The 23,319-nt window shown below is 44.6% G+C and overlaps 1 protein-coding gene across 2 annotated transcripts in view; it reads right to left on the bottom strand.

Annotated features, from left to right (window-relative positions):
• Positions 1-23,319, bottom strand: part of dlgap2a (discs, large (Drosophila) homolog-associated protein 2a) — a 173,319-nt gene that overhangs the window by 134,829 nt on the left and 15,171 nt on the right. Inside the window, exon 1 of one of the 2 annotated variants that reach the window (XM_090220660.1) lies at positions 22,658-22,860. The exons of the other annotated variant lie outside the window; for it this stretch is intronic. Coding sequence (XP_090076786.1) covers positions 22,658-22,712 — 55 coding nt within the window. The 5' untranslated portion in view covers positions 22,713-22,860. Of the gene's footprint in view, positions 1-22,657; positions 22,861-23,319 lie in introns of those variants that run through there. 2 annotated transcript variants of the gene reach the window in all.

Genomic DNA, 23,319 nt, shown 5'->3' with positions numbered 1-23,319 from the left:
TTACATACACTAAGTTGACTGTGTCTTTAAACAGCTTGCAAAATTCCAGAAAATGATGTCATGTCTTTAGAAGCTTCTGATAGGCTAATTGACATAATTTGAGTCAATTGGAGGTGTACCTGTGGATGTATTTCAAGGCCTACCTTCAAACTCAGTGCCTCTTTGCTTGACATCATGAGAAAATCAAAAGAAATCAGCCAAGACCTCAGAAAACAAATGGTAGACCTCAACAAGTCTGGTTCATCCTTGGGAGCAATTTCCAAATGCTTGAAGGTACCACGTTCATCTGTACAAACCATAGTATGCGGGTATAAACACCATGGGACCACGCAGCCATCATACCGCTCAGGAAGGAGGCGCGTTCTGTCTCCTAGAGATTAACGTACTTTGGTGCGACAAGTGCAAATCAATCCCAGAACAACAGCAAAGGACCTTGTGAAGATGCTGGAGGAAACAGGTACAAAAGTATCTATATCCACAGTAAAACAAGTCCTATATCAACATAACCTGAAAGGCCTCTCAGCAAGGAAGAAACCACTGCTCCAAAACCGCCATAAAAAAAGCCAGACTACGGTTTGCAACTGCACATGGGGACAAAGATCATACTTTTTGGAGAAATTCCTATGGTCTGATGAAACAAAAATAAAACTGTTTGGCTATAATGACCATCGTTATGTTTGAAGGAAAAAGGGAGAGACTTGCAAGCCGAAGAACACCATCGCAAATGTGAAGCACGGGGGTGTCAGCATCATGTTGTGGGGGTGCTTTGCTGCAGAAGGGACTGGTTCACTTCACAAAATAGATGGCATCATGAGGGAGGAAAAATGTTGAAACAACTTCTCAAGACATCAGTTAAAGCTTGGTCGCAAATGGGTCTTCCAAATGGACAATGACCCCAAGCATACTTTCAAAGTTGTGGCAAAATGGCCTAAGGACAACAAAGTCAAGGTATTGGAGTGGCCATCACAAAGTCCTGACCTCAATCCTATAGAACATTTGTGGGCAGAACTGAAAAAGCGTGAGCGAGCAAGGAGGCCTACAAACCTGACTCAGTTACACCAGCTCTGTCAGGAGGAACGGGACAAAATTCACCCAACTTATTTTGGGAAGCTTGTGGAAGGTTACCCGAAATGTTTGACCCAAGTTAAACAATTTAAAGGCAATGCTACCAAATACTAATTGAGTTTATGTAAACTTCTGACCCACTGGGAATGTGATGAAAGAAACAAAAGCTGAAATAAATAATTCTCTACTATTATTCGGACATTTCACAGTCTTAAAATAAAGTGGTGATCCTAACTGACCTTAGACAGGGTATTTTTACTGGGCTTCAATGTCAAGAATTGTGAAAAACTGAGTTTAAATGTATTTGGCTAAAGTGTATGTAAACGTCCGACTTCAACTATATATGTGTGTCCACATTAAACTGGTAAAAGTTGATTGTGATATGATTAGGGTGGGGGGGGGGGGGGGGGGGCTTATTAGGGTGTGGTGTCTGGCCTTAAAATAAATGATTTTGTTGAATTATTTACACATAAGTAAATACATATAGAAAACCAACTGGGCACAGTAAAAGGAGAGCACAAATATAAGGACAACTGGATACCAATCTGTTTTACACACAGATATGAACTGGGAAGAGAGATTCTATTTAAAACTATATGATCATATTGTGTAATTGTAGTGCCATTTCCTTTATGTTTATTGTGAAGATGGAGCTGGAGAAATGCAAGGAATGAGAGGCGCTATATTATACACTTTATTTGTTATCATATAAGGCAATGTTTTGCTCTACTGCATGAAATGGCAGTTACAGTTCCCTCTGGGACCCCCCCCCCCCCCCCCCACCCTACACAGAAGCCCCACCTTGTTAAAAAAATCCTGGGGAGAACCCTGAAATATATATTTTATCAACTGAGCCTAACTTGATCACCTATGTACAATGTTTACTTTATTACCAGACAATAAATGGGGCACTTGACTGAACTTAATGATCCTGTGTTTGTGTGTGAATCCTGCAAGTAGCGTCAGTCAGGATTCAAAGGGTAATATACAGTACGTCCTTTTTTTCTACCAATTCAAAGTAATGTGAATACTTCCACGATAAAGGTTATTGTCTCTGCCATCTCGCTAGCTATCTAGCTACCAGCTACCATGCCAGATACCCAACATTTGTGCAGAAATAGGAAGAGTGTGAAGAATGTAGCCTAGGGGGAGGGATTTTCATTTTTTATTTGCGCCAACAAAGAAAAAGGGAAATAATATTGTAATACTTATTTGAATATGTAAATAAGTAACTGATTACTTAAATTGAAAAACTAACGTGTCAGGTTACTCGTTACCACAAACATTTAGTCTGAGTATTCTTAACGTGTTACTTTGTGACAGAACTAGAAAGTAGATCCCTCTACGACTGAGAGAAACAGACAAGTTCACTTAGAAAGCCCCCCCTCTTTCTCAATTTTAAAACGTGATATGCAGTACTGCGCTAATAGTTCCGAACAATTACAGCTAGCAAAATAGAGAAAGAGTGGGAGCCAAAAGACAGTATGTGTGATTGACAGACACCTCACTCACCCCCTCAGGTATGAGCTGGCTGGATCTCTTGGCTACTTCTGACTTTATTAGTCCACATAAGCCTTCTGCTCTTAGCCAACTCACCACCTGGCTACAGGGGCAGGAACATCTGATTCAGAAGCATCATTTCACACAGGTCACTTATCTAGCTAGCACTTTCCTCCCAATGCTGATGATGTCACTGGCCCTGGCGCTGGTCTCATTATCTCCCATAGAGATTTATAGAAGCTCAACGCTCATATTTCACACCAGCAGAGAGAGCCCCTACCCATAAATCACCTGGCCTGACTATGCACTTTTAAAGAAAACACCTCTGGCAATCAGCACACTCACAGGAGTGTGTGTGAGCTTGTGTGTGGGCGGGAGTGTGTGTGTGTCTGCACGAGTTTGTGGACAGGAGTGTGTGAGTGTGTGTGAGACTGTGAGTGCGTGCGTGCCAGTTTGTGTGTGTGTACAATCTGTGGCCGTCTACCAACCTCTCATCTCCACACATTCTGTTATTATGCACAGACACACAGTTCATTAGCAAAAATAGCTGCTGAGAATATTCATCATTCGCACTGACATTTATGCCATACGCTATTGCAGTCTCACTAAAATTGGTGCTAAACCAAAATCACACACACAATCCACCAACGCCCACAGACAACGTGCCGCTCCAACCTCTCCAACCTCAACAAAAGTCATCTGTTCAAACAAGTGAAAAACGTGCTTCAGCAGCACAGTATTAACACTGTGGGTGAGCTAACACATTTTGGCGTGGATAACCCAATCTTCCTCCCCGTTGGCATTTAGCTTAGCATTGTTTCATGTGATCAGTCATGTCTGAAGAATAATTGGCGGTGGCTATCCCACAGTCACACCTGCTGCTTTTGGCTGAGGAAAGGACTGTGGGGAGAGGAGGCAGCAGATGTAGCAGTGTCAGTGCTGCCCACCGATATTGCGTTATTTCATATCCACACAAATTCCTAGAAAATGGTTAATGTTCCATAATGGCCCAACCGACAAGCAGTGTGGAGGAGAGATGTACACCCCCATCTAACAGGTCTCACCTTCCCTTGGCGTCCATTTTGAACTGGGCAGCTTGTTTGTTTGCTCGTTGTTCTGCTCTACCGGGGAGGCCAATGTTCCTACATTGGTATAGTTTTGTTTGTGGATTGATTTTGTTATTATCCATACAAAAACAAATTGCTGTGTGATTGTAACAGAAGAGACATATTGCTGATAACTGTTGTGTTTCTGCTATGGAAGCCAACTCCATGTCATGCAGTGCATTAGCTGATAATAAAACCTCACTACTAGTTTTCATAGACTCTCTGCATAAGACGCAGGGTTAGGAACAGTTCCCATAATGTGCTTACCAGGCAGGAGCCATACTTGGAGAAAGCTGACAGGGTTTTACTACATCTTCTCTAAAAACACTGCTTCTACAGTGAACAAGGTTACCTCAATATTAGCATACGTCAACTGCAACTTAATGCCTATTTCCCAGTTGGCTAAGTGGGGAAAAGTCCTTGTTTATAGTTCTATTAGTGGTGTTGTGACAGAAAAGCATTCTGCGGTAGATTGACAGTTTATAACAGACTACGTTAAGCACAGACCAGGGAATCTTTAGAGACACTGTCTCTGCACTCTGGTAGCATAGCAACCATCAGCTCATATAGAGCTCATTTTATGCTGCTGTGCGCAGATTACGGGAGCACTTTGTGAGCACAAGTTGTGATGTGAAGAGAAAAAAGCTTCACTGACGGAGAGAGAAAGACAGCGAGAAAGAGAGAGAGAGATGAGGGACATGGCTGATAAAAACAGCCGACATGCCCAAAACTCATCACTCATGTACAGCGAGATGGGCACAAACAGAATCTGCACATTCACACATTACCCACACACAGCTCATCTTCGTTTGAAGATATGCCGTTGCCATGACGACGCGTGGGACCAAAGAGTCATTCTGAGCAGTAGTCTGGTTTCAGTTCAGCACGGTGCTCTGCTACCTATGCGAGTGCTGTATGCATATGCATAATGGTAATCTACTAACACAAGTCAGGTTTCCTCCAGACTTGATTTAATGTGGCCCAGTTCCATTCTAGATTGGCTCAACATAACGGAGGGAAGATGATAGACCACTCCCCTCCCTCATACCCCTGAGGTGTTGTCTAGGCTCTGTTACTCATGCCTAGGATCCGCTGCCTAAGCCAAGGTTTAGGCTAGCGTATGGGGACGGACCTATGAAAGACCCAAAGACAAAGGCTCCAATATGGAAGTATATTCTAACGCACAAAATATCACAACAGAACCAGTCATGCAATATGGTATAGAATGCTATAGTGGTGGTGTGGTTCAATCACAGCATGATTTCATGGCACTGAGAGCAACATTTACACAGGAAGGCAACATTTTCAAATGCTGGATAAGTGTTGCACCAACATGTTGTTCCCAAGCCCATGTAGTCTGAAGTCCCACTGCTTGTATAGATGTTCTACAGGCTCAGATCAGTAGGCCCCGTGGACAGAGAGCTAGTCATGTGCAATGAGCCATGGATTCCCCAGATGACCTCTACATACCCACCCACACATACAACACCATGCACAGACAAAAGCTCTCTCTCACACACACAATCAGTAATATCTGTCACATTGAGCATGTCGCCTTTCTCTTCTAACCAAGACTATTTAGTATGGGGGTCTGTTACTGAGTGTTCTACACATAATATCTTTCTAAACCACTCCATGATACACAGAAATCCCCCACGGATTATGGCTAAAGACTGTTCTGTAGAGCTAACCTTTATTTTAAAGCGCTTTCACTAACATGCTTTTATTAACATTGAGACTCAATCAAAACTGTCTTGAACAGACATGGCTGAGTGGTAGCACTCCATGGCAAGATTAATGAATACATGTTTCTCTACTGAGCCTTTGTTATAACCTACACCTAGCAACCCTTACAAAGGCAGTCCCATGGTCAGCAGTTGAATATGGCGAACAAGTGGTAATGTTGTTACATCAAAAATGTGATATGATGAACATACAGTGCCTCCAGAAAGTATTCAGACCCCTTGACTTTTTCCACATTTTGTTGTGTTACAGCCAGAATTGAATTTATACAATTACAATGTTTTGGTCACTGTCCGACACACAATACCCAATATTGTCAAAGTGGAATTATATTTTTTGAAATATTAAAATGTATAAAAAATGAAAAGCTGAAGTGTCTTGAGTCAATAAGTATTCAACCTTTGTTATGTCAAGCCTAAATCATTTTAGGAGTAAGTCACATAATACGTTGCATAGTGTTTAACATGATTTTTGAATGACTACCTCATCTCTGTACCCCACAAATACAATTATCTGTAAATCCCCTGTCAAGCAGTGCATTTGAAGTACAGATTATACCACAAAGAGAAGGAATGCCTTGCAAAGAAGGGCACTTAATGGTAGATGGGTAAAAATAAAATATATCCCTTTTAGCATGGTGAAGTTATTAATTACACTTTGGATGGTGTATCAATACAACCAGTCACTACAAAAATACAGGCGTCCTTCCTAACTCAGTTGCTGGTGAGGAAGGGAACCGCTCAGGGATTTCAGCATGAGGCCAATGGTGACTTTTAAAGCAGTTACAGAGTTTAATGGCTGTGATAGGAGAAAACTAAGGATGGATCAACAACATTCTAGTTACTCCATAATACTAACCTAATTGACTGAGAGTGAAAAGAAGCAAAAATATTCCAAAACATGCATCCTGTTTTCTACAAGGGACTTAAGTAATACTGCAAAAAAATTGGCAAAGCCATTCATTTTTTGTCCGGAATACAGTGTTATCTTTGTGGCAAATCCAATACAATACTGAGTCTCCTCTCCATATTTTCAAGCATAGTGGGGACTGCATCATGTTATGGGTTTGCTTGTAATCATTAAGGACTGGGGAGTTTTTAGGATAAAAAATAAACAGAATGGAGCTAAGCACAGGCAAAAATCCAAGAGGAAATCCTGGTTTAATCTGCTTTCCGCCAGACACTGGGTGTCAGGGGTGTGTACGAGAGGCGAAGTCAGGTGCAGGAGAGCAGAGTGTAATAAACAGGCGCACTTTAATTCCGTTCCAAAAATGACAGCACATAAGAACAATAACGTGCCAAAAACACGGAACATAGCAAAAGTATAGTGCCTGACAAAATCCCCATAACAATAAACAATTACACACAAAGACATGGTGGGGAACAGAGGACTAAATATATGCAGTAATTGTGGAATGAAAACCAGGTGTGTAATGGAACAAGACAAAACAAATGGATAAATGAGAAATGGAGCGTCGATGGCTAGAAATCCGGTGACGTCGATCGCCGAACGCCGCCCGAACAAGTAGAGGAGCCGACTTCGGTGGAAGTCGTGACAGTGCCTCCCCCTTGACGCGCGGCTCGGGCGGCGCGCCTACACAAACTCCCGCAGCCGTTCGGGGTCCAAAACATCTGCAACCGGAACCCAGCACCTCTCCTCCGGACCGTACCCCTCCCACTCCACGAGGTACTGAAGGCCCCTGCCCGACGCCTCAAATCCAGGATGGAATGAACGGAGTACACTGGCACCCCCTAGATGGCCAGAGGTGTCAGATTCCTGGAGCGGACCAGCCACCATCGGCCTGAGGAAAGACACATGGAACGAGGGGTTAATACGGTAATCAGAGGGAGGCTGTAATCTGTAACACACCTCATTCACCCTCCTCAGGACTTTGAATGGCCCCACAAACCGCGGACCCATCTTCTGGCAGGGCAGGCGGAGGGGCAGGTTTCAGGTCGAGAGCCAGACCCGGTCCTCCGGTGTCTCACTAAGGTGACGGTCCGCTCTGTTCTTTTGGCAAAGCGCGGCTCCCTGGTGGTGAACATGGGCGGCCTCCCAAGTCTCCTCCGCGTGCCTGAACCAGTTGTCCACCGCAGGAGCCTTGGTCTGACCCTGATGCCACGGTGCCAGAACCGGCTGGTACCCCAATATGCACTGAAAGGGGGAGAGGTTAGTGGAGGAGTGGCGAAGCGAGTTCTGTGCCATCTCGGCCCAGGGCACGAACGCCGCCCACTCCCCCGACTGGTCCTGGCAATAGGACCGCAGAAACCTTCCCACATCCTGGTTGACTCTCTCTACCTGTCCGTTACTCTCGGGGTGAAAACCTGAGGTAAGGCTGATCGAGACCCCCAAACGTTCCATGAACGCCTTTGAGACTCTCGACGTAAATTGGGGACCCCGATCAGACACTATATCCTCAGGCACCCTGCAGTGCCGGAAGACGTGAGTAAACAGGGCTTCCTCAGTCTATAGGGCCGTAGGAAGACCGGGCAGAGGGAGGAAATAACAGGTCAGAGAAACGATAAACAACGATCAGGATAGCAGTGTTTCCCTGTGAAAGAGGTAGATCGGTTAAAAAATCTACAGACAGTTGTGACGAAGGTCATTGTGGAACGGGTGAGGGGTGTAGCTTACCTCTAGGTAAGTGTCTCGGAGCCTTACACTGGGCACACACCGAGCAGGAGGAAACATAAACCCTCACGTCCTTAGCCAATGTGGGCCACCAGTACTTCCCAGTCAGACAGCGCACCGTCCGACCGATCCCCGGATGATCAGAGGAGGGTGACGTGTGGGCCCAGTAGATCAACTGGTCACGGACAGCAGACGGAACATACATACGCCCAACAGGACATTGGAGGGGAGCATGCTCTGTACGCAACGCCTGCTCAATGTCTGCTTCTAGCTCCCACACAACCGGCGCTAACAGGCAAGAGGCCGGGAGTATGGGAGTCTGATCCATGGGCCGCTCCTCTGTGTTATACAGCCGGGACAGTGCATCTGCCTTAACATTCTGGGAACCTGGTCTGTAGGACAGGGTAAACACAAATCAGGTAAAGAACATGGCCCACCTTGCCTGACGAGGATTCAGTCTCCTCGCTGTCCGGATGTACTCCAGGTTGCGGTGGTCAGTTCAGATGAGAAAAGGGTGTTTAAGCCCCCTCAATCCAATGTCTCCACGCCTTCAACGCTTTAACCACAACCAACAGCTCCCGGTCCCCCACATTATAGTTACGCTCCGCTGAGCTGAGCTCATTTGGCAGAGTTTTGGTGGCGTACCCGAGCGCTGTGAGAGCACGGCTCCTATCCCAGCCTCGGACGCGTCCACCTCCACTATGAACGCCAAAAAGGGATCCGGATGGGCCAGCACGGGAGCCGAAGTAAACAGAGCTCTTAGCTGCCCCAAATCTCTCTCCGTCTCAGCCGACCACTGTAACCCCCTTCAGCAGCCACCTGGTCAAAACTCCGGTAGTAATTGGCAAACCCTAAAAATCGCTGCACCTCCTTTACCGTGGTGGGAGTCGGCCAATTACACACGGCTGCAATGTGGTCACTCTCCATCTCCACCCCTAATGTGGAAATGCGATACCCTAGGAAGGAGACGACCTGCTGAAAGAATAGGCATTTCTCGGCCTTGACATACAGGTCATGCTCCAACAGTCGTCCAAGTACCTTGCGTACCAAGGACACATGCTCGTCGCATGTAGCGGAGTATATCTGAATGTCATCGATATACACCACTACACCCTGCCCATGCAGGTCCCTGAAAATCTCATCTACAAAGGATTGGAAAACTAATGGAGCATTCATCAACCCGTACGGCATGACTAAGTACTCATAATGCCCTGAGGTGGTACTAAATGCTGTCTTCCACTCGTCCCCCTCCCGGATACGCACCAGGTTAAACGCACTCCTGAGATCCAGTTTCGTGAAGAAGCGCGCCCATTGCATTGATTCAATTGCCGTGGCGATAAGTGGTAGCGGGTAACTGTACCTCACTGTGATTTGATTGAGACCTCTATAATCAATGCACGGGCGTAGACCTCCATCCTTCTTCTTCACAAAAAATAAACTCGAGGAGGCGGGTGAAGTGGAGGACCGAATGTACCCCTGACGCAGGGATTCAGAGACATATGTCTCCATAGCCACTGTCTCCGCTTTCGACAGGTGATGCACGTGACTCCTGGGAGATTTATCGCACAATCCCCGCGTCATTGAGGTGGTAATTGAGTCGCCTTCTTTTTACAGAAGACGAGAGCCAAATCGGCATGTTCTGGGGGGATGCGCACGTTGGAGATCTGGTCTGGACTTTCCACCATGGTAGCACCAACGGAAACCCCTACATACCTTCCCGAGCACTCTCCCGACCCCCCCGTGAGAGCCTTCTGTTGCCAGGAGATAGTGCGGTTAAGCTGAGCTAACCAGGGAAGGCCTAGTACCACGGGAAATGCCGGAGAGTCAATGAGGAAGAGACTGATTCTCTCCTCGTGACCCACCTGCGTCACCATGCCCAAGGAGATGATGGCTTCCTTGATTAGCCCGGACCCTAATGGTCGACTATCCAGAGCGTGAACAGGGAAAGGTCTAACTACAGGAATAATGGGGATCCCAAACTAAGGGCTAACACTCTGTCGATAAAATTCCCAGCTGCGCCTGAATCGACGAGCGCCTTATGCTGGGAATGCGGGGAAAAATCAGGGAAACAAACAGGTACAAACAGGTGGTCAACAGAGGACTCGGGATGAGTGTGGTGCAGACTCACCTGGGGTGACGCCAGAGTGCCCTGCCTGTTGCCTCTACTCCCAGAGGAACCGACACGGCACCGACCAGCAGTGTGCCATCTGCGGCAACAGATGGTGCACATGATGGCTCCTCCTCCAGTCTCCTTACGCGCAGCCCCTCCCAACTCCATGGGCACCGGAGCGGGGTTGATTGAAGATGGCACCGACAGAGCCCCCTCTGGACGTCCGCGGGTGACCAGCAGGTTATCCAAACGGATGGACAAATCCACCAGTTGGTCGAAGGAGATGGTGGCATCCCTGCAGGCCAGCTCACATCGGACGTCCTCACGCAGGCTGCCCCGATAGTGGTCGATGAGGGCCCTGTCGTTCCAGCTTGCTCCGGCGGCCAAGGTCCGGAATTCCAGGGCGAATTCCATCGCGCTCCTCGTCCCCTGCCCCAAATGAAAGAGCCGTTCCCCCGCCGCTCTATCTTCGGGTGGATGGTCAAAGACGGCCCGGAAGCGACGGGTGAACTCCCCGAAGTGGTCCAACGCCTCGTCTCCTTCTCCCCACACGGCGTTTGCCCACTCCAGAGCTCTCCCCGAGAGGCATGAGACGAGGGCAGACACTCTCTCCCTCTCCAAGTGGCCAGGTAGAGGTCCAGTTGTAACAGGAATCCCTGGCACTGTGCTGCCGTCCCATCATACTCCCTGGGAAGGGAGAGACGCATCCCACTGGGACTGGTTCCGGACGGGACAGGTAGAGGTAACCCCGGTTGTGCTGGTCGAGGCACTAGGGAGACTTCCTGTCTCTCCCAGTGGTCCATAGTCTGGACAACGCGATCCATCATGGCACCAAGATGATGTAACATAGCAGAATGTTCCTGGACGCGCTCCTCGACTCCTCTAACCGGGTTCCCTGCTCCTGCTGACTCCATGATTCGGTGTGTAATTCTTTCAGGGGTGTGTACGAGAGGCAAAGTCAGGTGCAGGAGAGCACCTGTGTAATAAACAGGCGCACTTTAATTCCGTTCCAAAAATGAGAGCTCATAAGAACAATAACGTGCCAAAAACACGGAATATAGCAAAAGTATAGCGCCTGACAAAATCCACATAACAATAAACAATTACACACAAAGACATGGTGGGGAACAGAGGACAAAATACATGCAGTAATTATGGAATGAAAACCAGGTGTGTAATGGAACAAGACAAAACAAATGGATAAATGAGAAATGGAGCGTCGATGGCTAGAAATCCGGTGACGTCGATCGCCGAACGTCGCCCGAACAAGGAGAGGAGCCGACTTCGGTGGAAGTCGTGACACTGGACGATTAATTCACATTTCAGCAGGACATTAACCTAAAACACAAGGGCAAATCTACACTGGAGTTGATTACCAAGAAGACAGTACATTTTCCTGAGTGGCCGAGTTACATTTTTGACTTAAATCTACTTGAAAATCTATGGCAAGACCTGAAAATGGTTGTCTAGCAATGATCAACAACCAACTTGACGGAGCTTGAAGAATTTTGAAAGGAATAATGGGCAAATGTTGCACAATCCAGGTATGGAAAGCTCTTACAGACTTACCCAGAAAGACTCACAGCTGTAGTCGCTGCCAAAGGTGCTTCTACAATGTATTGACACAGGGGTGTGAATACTTATGTAAATTATATATTTCTGTATTTAATTTTCACTAAAATTGCAAAAATTTCTAAAAACACGTTTTCATTATGTGGTCATTGTGTGTAGATGGGTGAGGAAGAATTCAGGCTGTAACACAACAAAATGTGGAATAAGTCAACGAGTATGAATTCTTTCTGAAGGCACTGTAACTACTGTAAATTCATTTAGGAAATGTGCATACGTTAGGCTTCTACTTTCTAAACTGTAGCCTACGAGAGGCCATAATAATAATGACACTGTAATAATAACAACTTTATTTATGCTGTAAAGCACTTTTCAGACATTACAGTCAAAGTGCTAATACTTCCACAGAACCCCCATAACAGGACAAGTCTCCTACTGCCAACACTTGCATCAGCACCTGAATTCCTCTAGGCCTCTTCTGAATTTCTCCTCAAGAGTTGCCCTTCACATTAGCCTCGTCTGATTGTTAGTAATAATGACTGGAGGGGCCAGCAGCTGTTTCTGCCTCAACCCGCCACAACCCCTCTGGAGAGATCGACTAGTGCAGTCTCTGATGATTAAAGTTAACCAAAGCCATGTGCCAGATAAGAGGGCTGAGGCATCTGTGCAGTGTGCAGTACACACGGCTGCAACTGCAGCTGGAGGTGGGGGTGTGTGTTCCAGTGCAGGAGGAAAGAGTGCTGCAGAGATTAAAGCAAGGAGCAAAAGAGTAAGAAGGGAGTGTAAGAGACTGGCCTGCAAGGACCTCTTCAACCATTATTTGGTAAGCTGGATACAGACCAGTCAGCTAGTTGTATCTTGTGTGTACTTAGACTCTTGGAGATTCATGATACGTTGATTTAGGAGCTCTTAAGAGGAGAGTGAATGGAGTAAGGAATGGCTTTGCGACAGCGTCTCACAGACGGTTTGGTGTGGTTCAGGTTTAAATCGGAACAGCGCATCCATTCGTTGTGAGGAGACAGCGGGGAGATGGTGGAGAGTTGTAGGGTGAGACTGATGGGCTGGCTGGGATAAACAGCTGGAGCTCATGGGAGCCATCTGTCTGTGTCAACCATACCTTGATACGTTACCACAAGCAAAAGTGGTTAGCTCAAAAAGGTACAATGAATCCCAAGAGTTTTCTTTTGGGACAAAGATAAGTCACTACACTACTGTAGCCAGTGAGGGAGATGTTGGTGTCTGATGCCTAAAGCTTAGATCTAGGGTCCAGAGTTTTTCTGTGACCAGGTGAGCGTGAGTAATCTCTTGAAAGAATAGGATGACTTTATGTAATGACCGAAGACGTAAGATATTCAAGTCACTAAGTCTAAAAAGAGGAGGTGCAGTATTTCTCCACCGCAGTACACAGATGTATCAAAATCACCCAGTAGTCAAAAGAGCCGTACAGCAGCCCAGCTTTTCTCTCTATAAGTAATCTGCATTTCCCCACACAGCCTGATTTACATTCCCCAAATAAAAGGTCTCACCCTCTGGCTCTGTGGCATGGTGTGATTTCATAAAAACAAAACACGTCAAGTCCCATAAGTAGTTTGTATTTATATATATTAAAGATTTGTATGTATTAAGGATCCCCATTAGCTGCTGCCAAGGCAGCAGCTACTCTTCCTGGAGTCCAGCAACATTAAGGCAGTTCTATACAATTTTAAATATTACATTTCAGAACACTTTTCACAACACATTAAGTGTGTTCCCTCAGGCCACTAGCCTACTATCACATACTATCACTCCACTACGATACGTGGAACATGCCGCCCTGCTACTTAATATCATACCAATCAATGATTTAATGGATTGAAGGCACGAAACCAATTCTGTTTGGCACAGAGAAGGGGAAGCTGCGTGATTGATGAAGGTGTGTGTGTGTGTGTGTGTGTGTGTGTGTGTGGTAAGGAGAATAATCTGTATATGTCTAGTCAGACCCATCCAATATGTGTCCATTAGCTTAACATAGTAATTACATTTTATACAGGCTCATCCAGTTAAATACTCACATAATGAAATGTATTATTTGGCAGCACTTTCAGTTCGAATACCTTTCTGATTGTTAGGAATGCCGAACTTGATTGCACCAAATGTGTACAGGACCATGTGTTATGTGATCAACAACACAAGGTAGAAAAGCATTAAAGAGAAGAAAGGCGTCCATTAGTGAGCCACAGGTACCAGTTAGTGTATAAAATACCATTCATCATCTGTATCCTACCAGCTGCTTGAGTGCTCCACAATTAGATCACTAAGAACAGCTTGTTCCAACAAACACTTAGTATTACATTAGGGACTGGGAACCAATCACCGTGCACAGGACTGACACAACACCCTGATGATAAAGTAACATCTCCACAGACAGACAGACAGACCAGACCGATAGACTGCACAGAGAGGAATCCATCCAACAGGTGGACCACAATGAAATCAAATGACCTTTCCCTGCACAACTTACAATAAGAAGCAGGCACCTTAGTAAGGTACTTCTTCTGTAAAGTACTGTACATGTAGCCTACTGCCTGTATAGGGCCTGTAGTGTCCGTATTAGCTGACGGCATGTTGTCAAGCCTCTCGGGTACAGTACCTGTCTATCTGAACTGCGGCACATCTGTTTCCGTGTGTCCTAAGAAGCTATTTTAAACTAGTTCAAAAGCCCTACTAGACACACTGGATGCATACCCAGACTTGAGTCCAAAAAGCTGTCCAATGAAAACAAAGTCCTTGATGGGAGTGGAAACAGGCACCACGGCCGTCACATTACCTTAGTGTCCAGTCCTATCATTGACAGCCAGCATTGCTGTACCAGCTCCAGCCACAGCAGCTCTCTGGAGAGACCTCGCCCACACTGCAGCCCGCTGGTGTCATACTGCAGCCTAACTTGCTCTTATGAATAGGAGGCCCAGAAGTCCAGGGAGATCTCTTTAAAAGGTCTTTAATGTTTATGAGAATGCTAAATACGCTGCCGTTATAATAATGATGCGTGAGCGTCACGTGTGCCTGCATGTTTTTGTTTCATAGGTATCAGCATGTATCAACCTGTAATCAGCAATGTACTACCTGTAGGTAGTAATGCAGACATATGCTACACAGTGTGCTCCTGCTGCTCCACACAGCCTTAATGATTCTGCCTCTTATTTCCCAGCATGCCTTTGGCACGGCCGTCACAGATGAGCTCTGAGAGGAGGGACCCGTGGAGAGGCTGAGGAGGCCTGGGCCTGGAGGTGTTAGTCAGCTGTTAAAACCAAAAGTTTGGTGCTGTAGGACACATGACTAATGGAAGAGTGAAATAGTCTGGTCTCTGTTAATCAATCCACACGGTGAGTCCAGATGAACGTTTAGAATTTTTTGGTTTAATTCCACCAATTCACATGAAGTGTGTGTCTCTTCTATACTTCCTTTAGAATTATAGAACGTTTCACATGAACAATGTTCATCCACTAGGAGCAGAGCAAGCTAGCCAATCTTCTGTGCCCCAGTAAAACGTTGGTTTTCTCTCACTCTACTTGTAGCACCGAAGAATTGTAAATTGTATTACACAAAGTATCTGTTCCGTTCTCCAGTAGACTTCACCGATTTCAGGTAAGTCACATTATTTCAAACAGTTTTTTAAAAGTTAGTTTTGCTGTATCTTTGTTCTGTCGGCTTTTATCATGTTACTCTATTCAGCATCCATTTACATCAATTCAATTCAATTAAATGTAAGGGCTTTATTGGCATGAGAAACACATGTTAACATTGCCAAAGCAAGTGAGGTAAACAAAGTGAAATGAACAACAAGAATAAACAGTAAACATTACACTTACAAAAGTTCCAAAATAATAAAGACATTTCAAATGTCATGTTATGTGCAAATAGTTAAAGTACAAAAGGGAAGATAAATAAACATAAATATAGGTTGTATTTACAATGGTGTTTGTTCTTCACTGGTTGCCCTTTTCTTGTGGCAACAGGTCACAAATCTTGCTGCTGTGATGGCACACTGTGGTATTTCACCCAATAGATGTGGGAGTTTATCAACATTTTGAATTCTTTGTGGATCTGTGTAATCTGAGGGAAATATGTGTCTCTAATATGGTCGTACATTTGGCAGGTGAGGAAGTGCAGCTCAGTTTCCACCTCATTTTGTGGGCAGTGTGCACATAGCCTGTCTTCTCTTGAGAGCCAGGTCTGCCTACGGCAGCCTTTCTCAATTGCAAGGCTATGAGTCTGTACATAGTCAAAGCTTTCCTTCTGTTTAGGTCAGTCACAGTGCTCAGGTATTCTGCCACTGTTTACTCTCTGTTTAGGGCCAAATAGCATTCTTGTTTGCTCTGTTTTTTTGTTAATTCTTTCCAATGTGTCAAGTAATTACCTTTTTGTTTTCTCATCATTTGGTTGGGCCTAAATGTGTTGCTGTCCTGGGGCTCTGTGGGGTCTGTTTGGGTTTGTGAACAGAGCCCAGGACCAGCTTGCTTAGGGAACTCTTCTACAGGTTCATCTCTCTGTAGGTGATGGCTTTGTTGTAGAAGGTTTGGGAATCCCCTAGAATTCAACGGCTCTTTTTTGGATTTTGATAATTAGCGGGTGTCAGCCTAATTCTGCTCTGCAAGCATTATTTGGTGTTTTACGTTGTACATAGAATATATTTTTGCAGAATTCTGGTGTTTGTCCGATTTAGAGAATTCCTGGGTGGTAAGCGAACCCCAGACCTCACAACCATAAAGGGCAATGGGTTCTATAACTGATTCAAGTATGTTTTGCCAGATCCTAATTGATATGTTAAATTTATGTTTCTTTTGATGGCATAAAAGGCCCTATTAGCCTTGTCTCTCAGATCCTTCACAGCTTTGTGGAAGTTACCTGTGGTGCATGATGTTTAGGCAGAGGTATGTGTAGTTTTTTATGTGCTCTAGGGCAACGATGTCTAGATGGAATTTGTTATTGCATTATTCGAGGTCTGACAACACCACAAATCTTTTGTTATTTTGACCAGTTGTCATTTTCTGCAAATAAATGCTCTAAATGACAATATTTTAGGGGAATTTGGGAGAAATGTTGTCAGTAGTTTATAGAATAAAACACAAAAATGTTCATTTTACCCAAACAAATACCTATAAACAGTAAAACCAGATGAACTGATAATTTTGCAGCTATATATGTTTTTGCTGTTTGTTCTTTGTTATAGGACCAAACATATTGGAGAAGTGGTTTACCCATACATCTCCATTTTGGATAGATAACTCTACGTGTTGTTGTTTGTTTAGTGTTTTTCAATTTTCCCAGAAATTATTAGAGTCTATGGATTCTTCAATTACATTGAGCTGATTTCTGACGTGCTGTTCCTTCTTTTTTCCGTAGTGTATTTCTGTATTATTTTAGTGATTCACCTTAGTGAAGGCGTAGGCTCAGGTTTTCTGGGTCTCTATATTTTTGGTTGGATAGGTTTCTCAATTTATTTTTTAGGCTTTTGCATTCCTCATCAAACCATTCGTCATTGTTGTTAATTTTCCTCGGTTTTCTGTTTGACATTTTTAGATTTGATAGGGAAGCTGAGAGGTCAAATATAATGTTTAGGTTTTCTACTGCCAACTTTACACCTTCATTATTACAGTGAAACGTTTTGCCCAGGAAGTTGTTTAAAGGGGATTGAATTTGTTGTTGCCTAAGTGTTTTTTGCTAGGTTTCCACACTACATTCCTTCCTTCTATAGCATTTCTTAACATTATTCAGTTCCTTTGGCTTTGATGCCTCATGATTGAGTATTGCTCTGTTCAAGTAGACTGTGATTCTGCTGTGATCTGATAAGGGTGTCAGTGGGCTGACTGTAAACACTCTGAGAAACTCTGTGTTGAGGTCAGTGACAAAGTAGTCTACAGTACTACTGCTAAGAGATGAGCTTAAGTGTACTGACCATAGGAGTCCCCTCGAAGCCTACCATTGACTATGTACATACCCAGCGTGCGACAGAGCTGCAGGAGTTGTGACCCGTTTTTGTTGGTTATGTTATCGTAGTTGTGCCTAGGGGTGCATATGGGGGAGGGAATGCTGTCACTTCCAGGTAGTTGTTTGTCCCCCTGTGTGTTAGGTTCTTGTCATGTTCTGGCATTTAGCCTGCCACAGACTAGTACATGAAATTATTGATTCCCCCCTCCAGGATGGAGAAGCTGTCTTCATTAAAGTATGGGGATTCTAGTGGGGGTGATATAGGTAGCACACAGGAGGACATTTGTCTCTGTCGAGATAATTTCCTTTTGAATTTCTAGCCAAATGTAAAATGTTCCTGTTTTGATTAATTTAATAGAGTGAGTTAGGTCTGCTCTATACCAAATTAGCATACCCCCTGAGTCCCTTCCCTGTTTCACACATGGTAGTTTGGTGGACGGGACTACCAGCTCTCTGTAACCTAGAGGGCAAATCTCCTCCATACCATGTTTCTTGTAAGATGACAATGTCTGTACTTCTGATTTCTTAACTGAAGTCCAGGTTCCTGCTCTTTAGGCCAAAGGCAAATTACCTCATTCCTTGGATATTCAAGGATGAACTAGTGAAGGCTTTATGTTCTATAAAGTGTCCAATGTTGTTAGTCGTGGGGTTTGCCCTCAGACCAGTAAGTGTGAGCAGAGCCTGCTGAGCATCTGGTACATGCCATTGGCTTGGGCTAGTGTAAGAGAGGGGGTTGGGCCTGTTTGTTTGCCCCCGGGCCAGGGCGTGTGACTTTCATGTTGAGGCCCTCTTTGCGGGAGTGGGGGGCATGGGGTGGGCAGAAGGGGCATAAGTCTGATCTGAGGGGGCCTAAATGGGGTGTGGGCATGGTTGACTTGGGGGGGTGTTGATTGGTTGGGGTGGTGCTCTTGTCTGGATGTGGCTGGTGGTGCTCTTGTCTGGATGTGGCTGGTGGTGCTCTTGTCTGGATGTGGCTGGTGGTGCTCTTGTCTGGATGTGGCTGGTGGTGCTCTTGTCTAGATGTGGCTGGTGGTGCTCTTGTCTGGATGTGGCTGGTGGTGCTCTTGTCTGGATGTGGCTGGTGGTGCTCTTGTCTGGATGTGGCTGGTGGTGCTCTTGTCTGGATGTGGCTGGTGGTGCTCTTGTCTGGATGTGGCTGGTAGTGCTATTGTCTGGATGTGGCTGGTGGTGCTGTTGTCTGGATGTAGGTCCTCTCGGCGTGGGTCTGGGAGTGTGTCTTGCTGGTCTGGTTGGGGTGTCTGTTGATCTGATGCACCTGTATGAAGTTTTGGGACTGTGGTTGAGGGCAACGTCCTTTAGGGTTCGGGCAAAGGTGGGCACTGATAACTTGTATAGGTGGACCTGGTCATAAAGGCTGTTCAAGTCCAGGGTGGAGTGGTGGGCCAGGTATAGACATTTGGTTTTGAGACACAGTCACAGGAAATACTTGCGTTTACCCGCTGTATGGTAGCAGGGTGGAAGTCTTTCGTGGTAGCAGTGGAGATAACCACTTGTGCGTTGGGGAAAGTAGAATAAACTTTTTCACACAAACTTTTTCACCTGTCGTGTCAGATTTTGAAAATATGCTTTACAGCGAAAGCAATCCAAGCGTTTGTGTGAGTTTATCAATCACTAGACAAAACATTATGAACACCTAGCAACAAAGTAGCTTGGTCACGAAAATCAGAAAAGCAATAAAATGAATCGCTTACCTTCGATGATCTTTGGATGTTTTCACTCACGAGATTCCCAGTTACACAATAAATGTTCCTTTTGTTCAATAAAGATTATTTTTATATCCAAAATACCTCCATTTGTTTAGTGCGTTATGTTCAGAAATCCACAGGCTCGAGCGGTCACGACATCGCAGACGAAAATTCCAAATAGTATCTGTAATGTTCACAAAAACATGTCAAACGTTTTTTATAATCAATCCTCAGGTTGTTTTTAAAATATGTAATCGATAATATATCAACCGGGACAATCGCTTTTTCAATAGGAGAGGGAGAGACAATGGCTGCCCCACTCTGTTGCACAAGCAAAACTCATGCGAACACCCAGCTATCCACTGACGCAATGTTATCTTTCTCGCTAATTTTTCTAAATAAAAGCCTGAAACTGTGTCTAAAGACTGTTGACACCTTGAGGAAGCGAAAGGAAAAGGAATCTGGTTGATATCCCTTTAAATGGGGCGAAGGCAGGCTATGGAACATGGAGCTTTCAAAATAGAAGCCACTTCCTGGTTTGATTTTCCTCAAGTTTTTGCCTGCAATATCAGTTATGTTATACTCACAGACAATATTTTGACAGTTTTGGAAACTTTATAGTGTTTTCTATCCTAATCTGACAATTGCATGCATATTCTAGTTTCTGGGCCTGAGAAATAGGCTGTTTCAAATGGGTACGTTTTTCATCCAAAAAAATCAAAATACTGCCCCCTACACTCAACAAGTTAAGTGCTGTGGCCACCTTTTCCTATGGTGTCCTCAGGTCGTTTGTGCCTGTGTGTATTATTATGTGGCCGGGGGATCCTAGTTGGTCCTGGAGCGCTGGGTGTTTGGAAACCAGAGTTCAGACACTGTGTGTTTGGGAAAAAGTTTATTTTCTTGAATATATTTCCCATTTGAGTCCACAAGGAGTACAATCTGTGGCTTGTGTATGTTCTCAGTGGGTGTGGGGGGGTTGTCAGGAGGGCTATCAGGGTGGCTAACATGGGGGATGCTCAGATGGGGTGGGATCCCCTGGGCTTGGGGTTCTTCATTTGTCTGTCCTGCTGTGATGTCGAGGCTATGGTCAGGGTCTGGGGTGGACTGTTCCGCTGTGGTGTCGAGACTTTGGTCTGGGTGTGAGGTGGGCTGTTCTGCTGGCTTCTCTGCGGGGAGTGGCCAGCTCTCTAATGGGTTGTTCACTGTCACACGTCATCATTCTCACTTTCTCCTCAAGCACTTTCACCTTCTCCTCTAGTGCTCTGTTCTTCTCCTGCTCTTTCTCCTGTTGATGTTGTCTCAACGCCGTTCCTGAGTGCAGATATGTCTCTATCCACCTCCAACTCTCTGGGTCTGGTTGAGGGGGGTGTTGTTGAGCTGGACAATTTTTTTGTGCTGACTGGAGTGTGTTCACCTACTGTTCCAGCTCCACTCGCCTTACCTCCAGCTGGGTTAATTTAACCTTCATTTCAATGAGGGAGTAGTACCCTGTGCTGGGAGGTTGACTTTCCACTTGGGGTTGCTCGTCTGTGGGGTTGTATAATGAAGAGGTCTGGTCTGACACGCTCGGGGTGGGGTTATCTTTCTCAAGAGAGCTCAGCAGGATAAGCTCTATTTCTTTGATTATGTGAAAGTCCAGCTGAAACTGTTTTGGGTTGTCCTGTACCATTACTGTTCCAGACTTGTACAGGTTGACATTGGCTAACTCAGAGTCCTCGTTGACTAATATCCTGAGTTTCCACCCATAGCTAACATCCTCCCTCTTAACAGAGTGTGTTAATATAGCACTGTGTTATGCCAGGGGATGGTCTGTGTGGAAGATTAAGTTGCTTATGATCCCATTTTTATAATAGTCAGCAAAAAGTGTCTATAGATTTTCCATAAGCAGCTTCTTTTTGTACTCTTTTCGTGCCTTATCATTTTTTGCATCCAGAGGTTACTGTATTGTAATGACCTCTGAACAGCGGGAGGGGGCTTCAAAGGCCTCTGCATTTGGGTGGGAGAGGTTGTGAAACTCTCCTGCCATTGTTGGGCTCAAGGGCTTTGACACCTCTCACTTCACGCCTCCGTGCTAATTGAAGTTGCAGTTAGATATGTCCAGTCCTAGCAAGCTTGGTAGACTTAACTTCAATTCTTATAAAATAAAATATATCATTGTAATATATTTTTATTATTGGCTTTAACCTCTCTGATCTCCCCATCCCGGATCCGGTATCAGGAATACAGACTCAAGCTCATTACCATAACGCAACGTTAACTATTCATGAAAATCGCAAATGAAATGAAATAAATATGCCATCTCTCAAGCTTAGCCTTTTGTAAACAACACTGTCATCTCAGATTTTCAAAATATGCTTCTCAACCATAGGAAAACAATAATTTGTGTTAAAGTAGCTAGCTAGCGTAGCATTTAGCGTTAGCATTAGCGTTAGCATCCAGCACGCAACATTTCAACAAAAACATAAAAGCCTTCAAATAAAATAATTTACCTTTGAAGAACTTCTGATGTTTTCAATGAGGATACTCTCAGTTAGATAGCAGATGCTCAGTTTTTCCAAAAATATTCTTTGTGTATTAGAAATAGCTCCGTTTTATACATCACATTTGGCTACCAAAAAAAAACGAAAATTCAGTCCTCAAAACGCGAACTTTTTTCAAAATTAACTCCATAATATCGACTGAAAACATGGCAAACGTTGTTTAGAATCAAGCCTCAAGGTGTTTTTCACATATCTCTTCATTGATATATCGTTCTTGGACGCATGGTTTCTCCCCTCAATCAAATGGAAAAGTACAAGCAGCTGGCAATTGCGCACCGAATTCCACGCAGGACACCAGGCGGACACTTGGAAAATGTAGTCTCTTATGGTCAATCTTCCAATGATATGCCTACAAATACGTCACAATGCTGCTAAGACCTTGGGGGAACGACAGAAAGTGTAGGCTCATTCCTTGCGCAATCACAGCCATATAAGGAGACAATGGAAAACAGAGCTTCAGAAATTCTGCTAATTTCCTGGTTGACACATCATCTTGGTTTCGCCTGTAGAATGAGTTCTGGGGCACTTACAGACAATATCTTTGCAGATTCTGAAACTTCAGAGTGTTTTCTTTCAAAAACTGTCAAGAATATGCATAGTCGAGCATCTTTTCGTGACAAAGTATCGCGCTTAAAACGGGAACGTTTTTTATCCAAAAATGAAATAGCGCCCCTAGAGATCCAACAGGTTAAAAGAAGCTTTAGACTAAACATTACTCACTCAGTTCCAGGTTGGATGGTGTTTTCAGGTTTCTGTTGTTTGTTTGCCAGAGCATTTGCTGTATAGCTTGGAAATAAGAATCCTCTGTAGTAGGAATCCTTCCAGGTAATTTTTGTCCAAAATCAGGTTGTAGGTTTGGAGTTTTGATTTGGAGTGAAGGGCGTGTTGTGGAGGGTAGTATCCTGTATATGTCCTTGACGAAAAATACAAGTTTATATAACTATAAATCTATATTTTTGTAAAAACATGCTGAACAATGCGTGAACTCATCTGCTCATCTCTGTCTCACTCTCATGTCTCCTGAAGTGATTGTTAGTCCCACCTCTTCTGAATAACACTGAGGCTCATTGGACCTTCCTTAGAATGTCTTGGTTCTTTTTACTGATTGGCTGGGTCAGCGAAGAGGCAATGATCCTAACCAATCCTAACCCTTACAATAAGACAATGGCATTTGTGTTCTAACAAGTTTGCAGTTACATATAATGATTTTAAATGTTTCCATTACCACAGAATGTGGTAAGACATTTAGATAGATAGGACAGTGATCCATCTACTGTAAATTAATCCTCCATTTGGTTACTCAATTTGCAGCCCTCTGAAGATGCTCTTGTCATGTACCATTAATCGGACCCAGAGTTTTCCCTGACCATGTCAACTGACCA

The sequence above is a fragment of the Oncorhynchus mykiss genome, chromosome 25, assembly GCF_057628025.1.
Source record: "Oncorhynchus mykiss isolate SJ-2025 chromosome 25, ASM5762802v1, whole genome shotgun sequence".
Classification (NCBI taxonomy): domain Eukaryota; kingdom Metazoa; phylum Chordata; class Actinopteri; order Salmoniformes; family Salmonidae; genus Oncorhynchus; species Oncorhynchus mykiss.
This window is presented reverse-complemented; position numbering and strand designations above follow the sequence as displayed.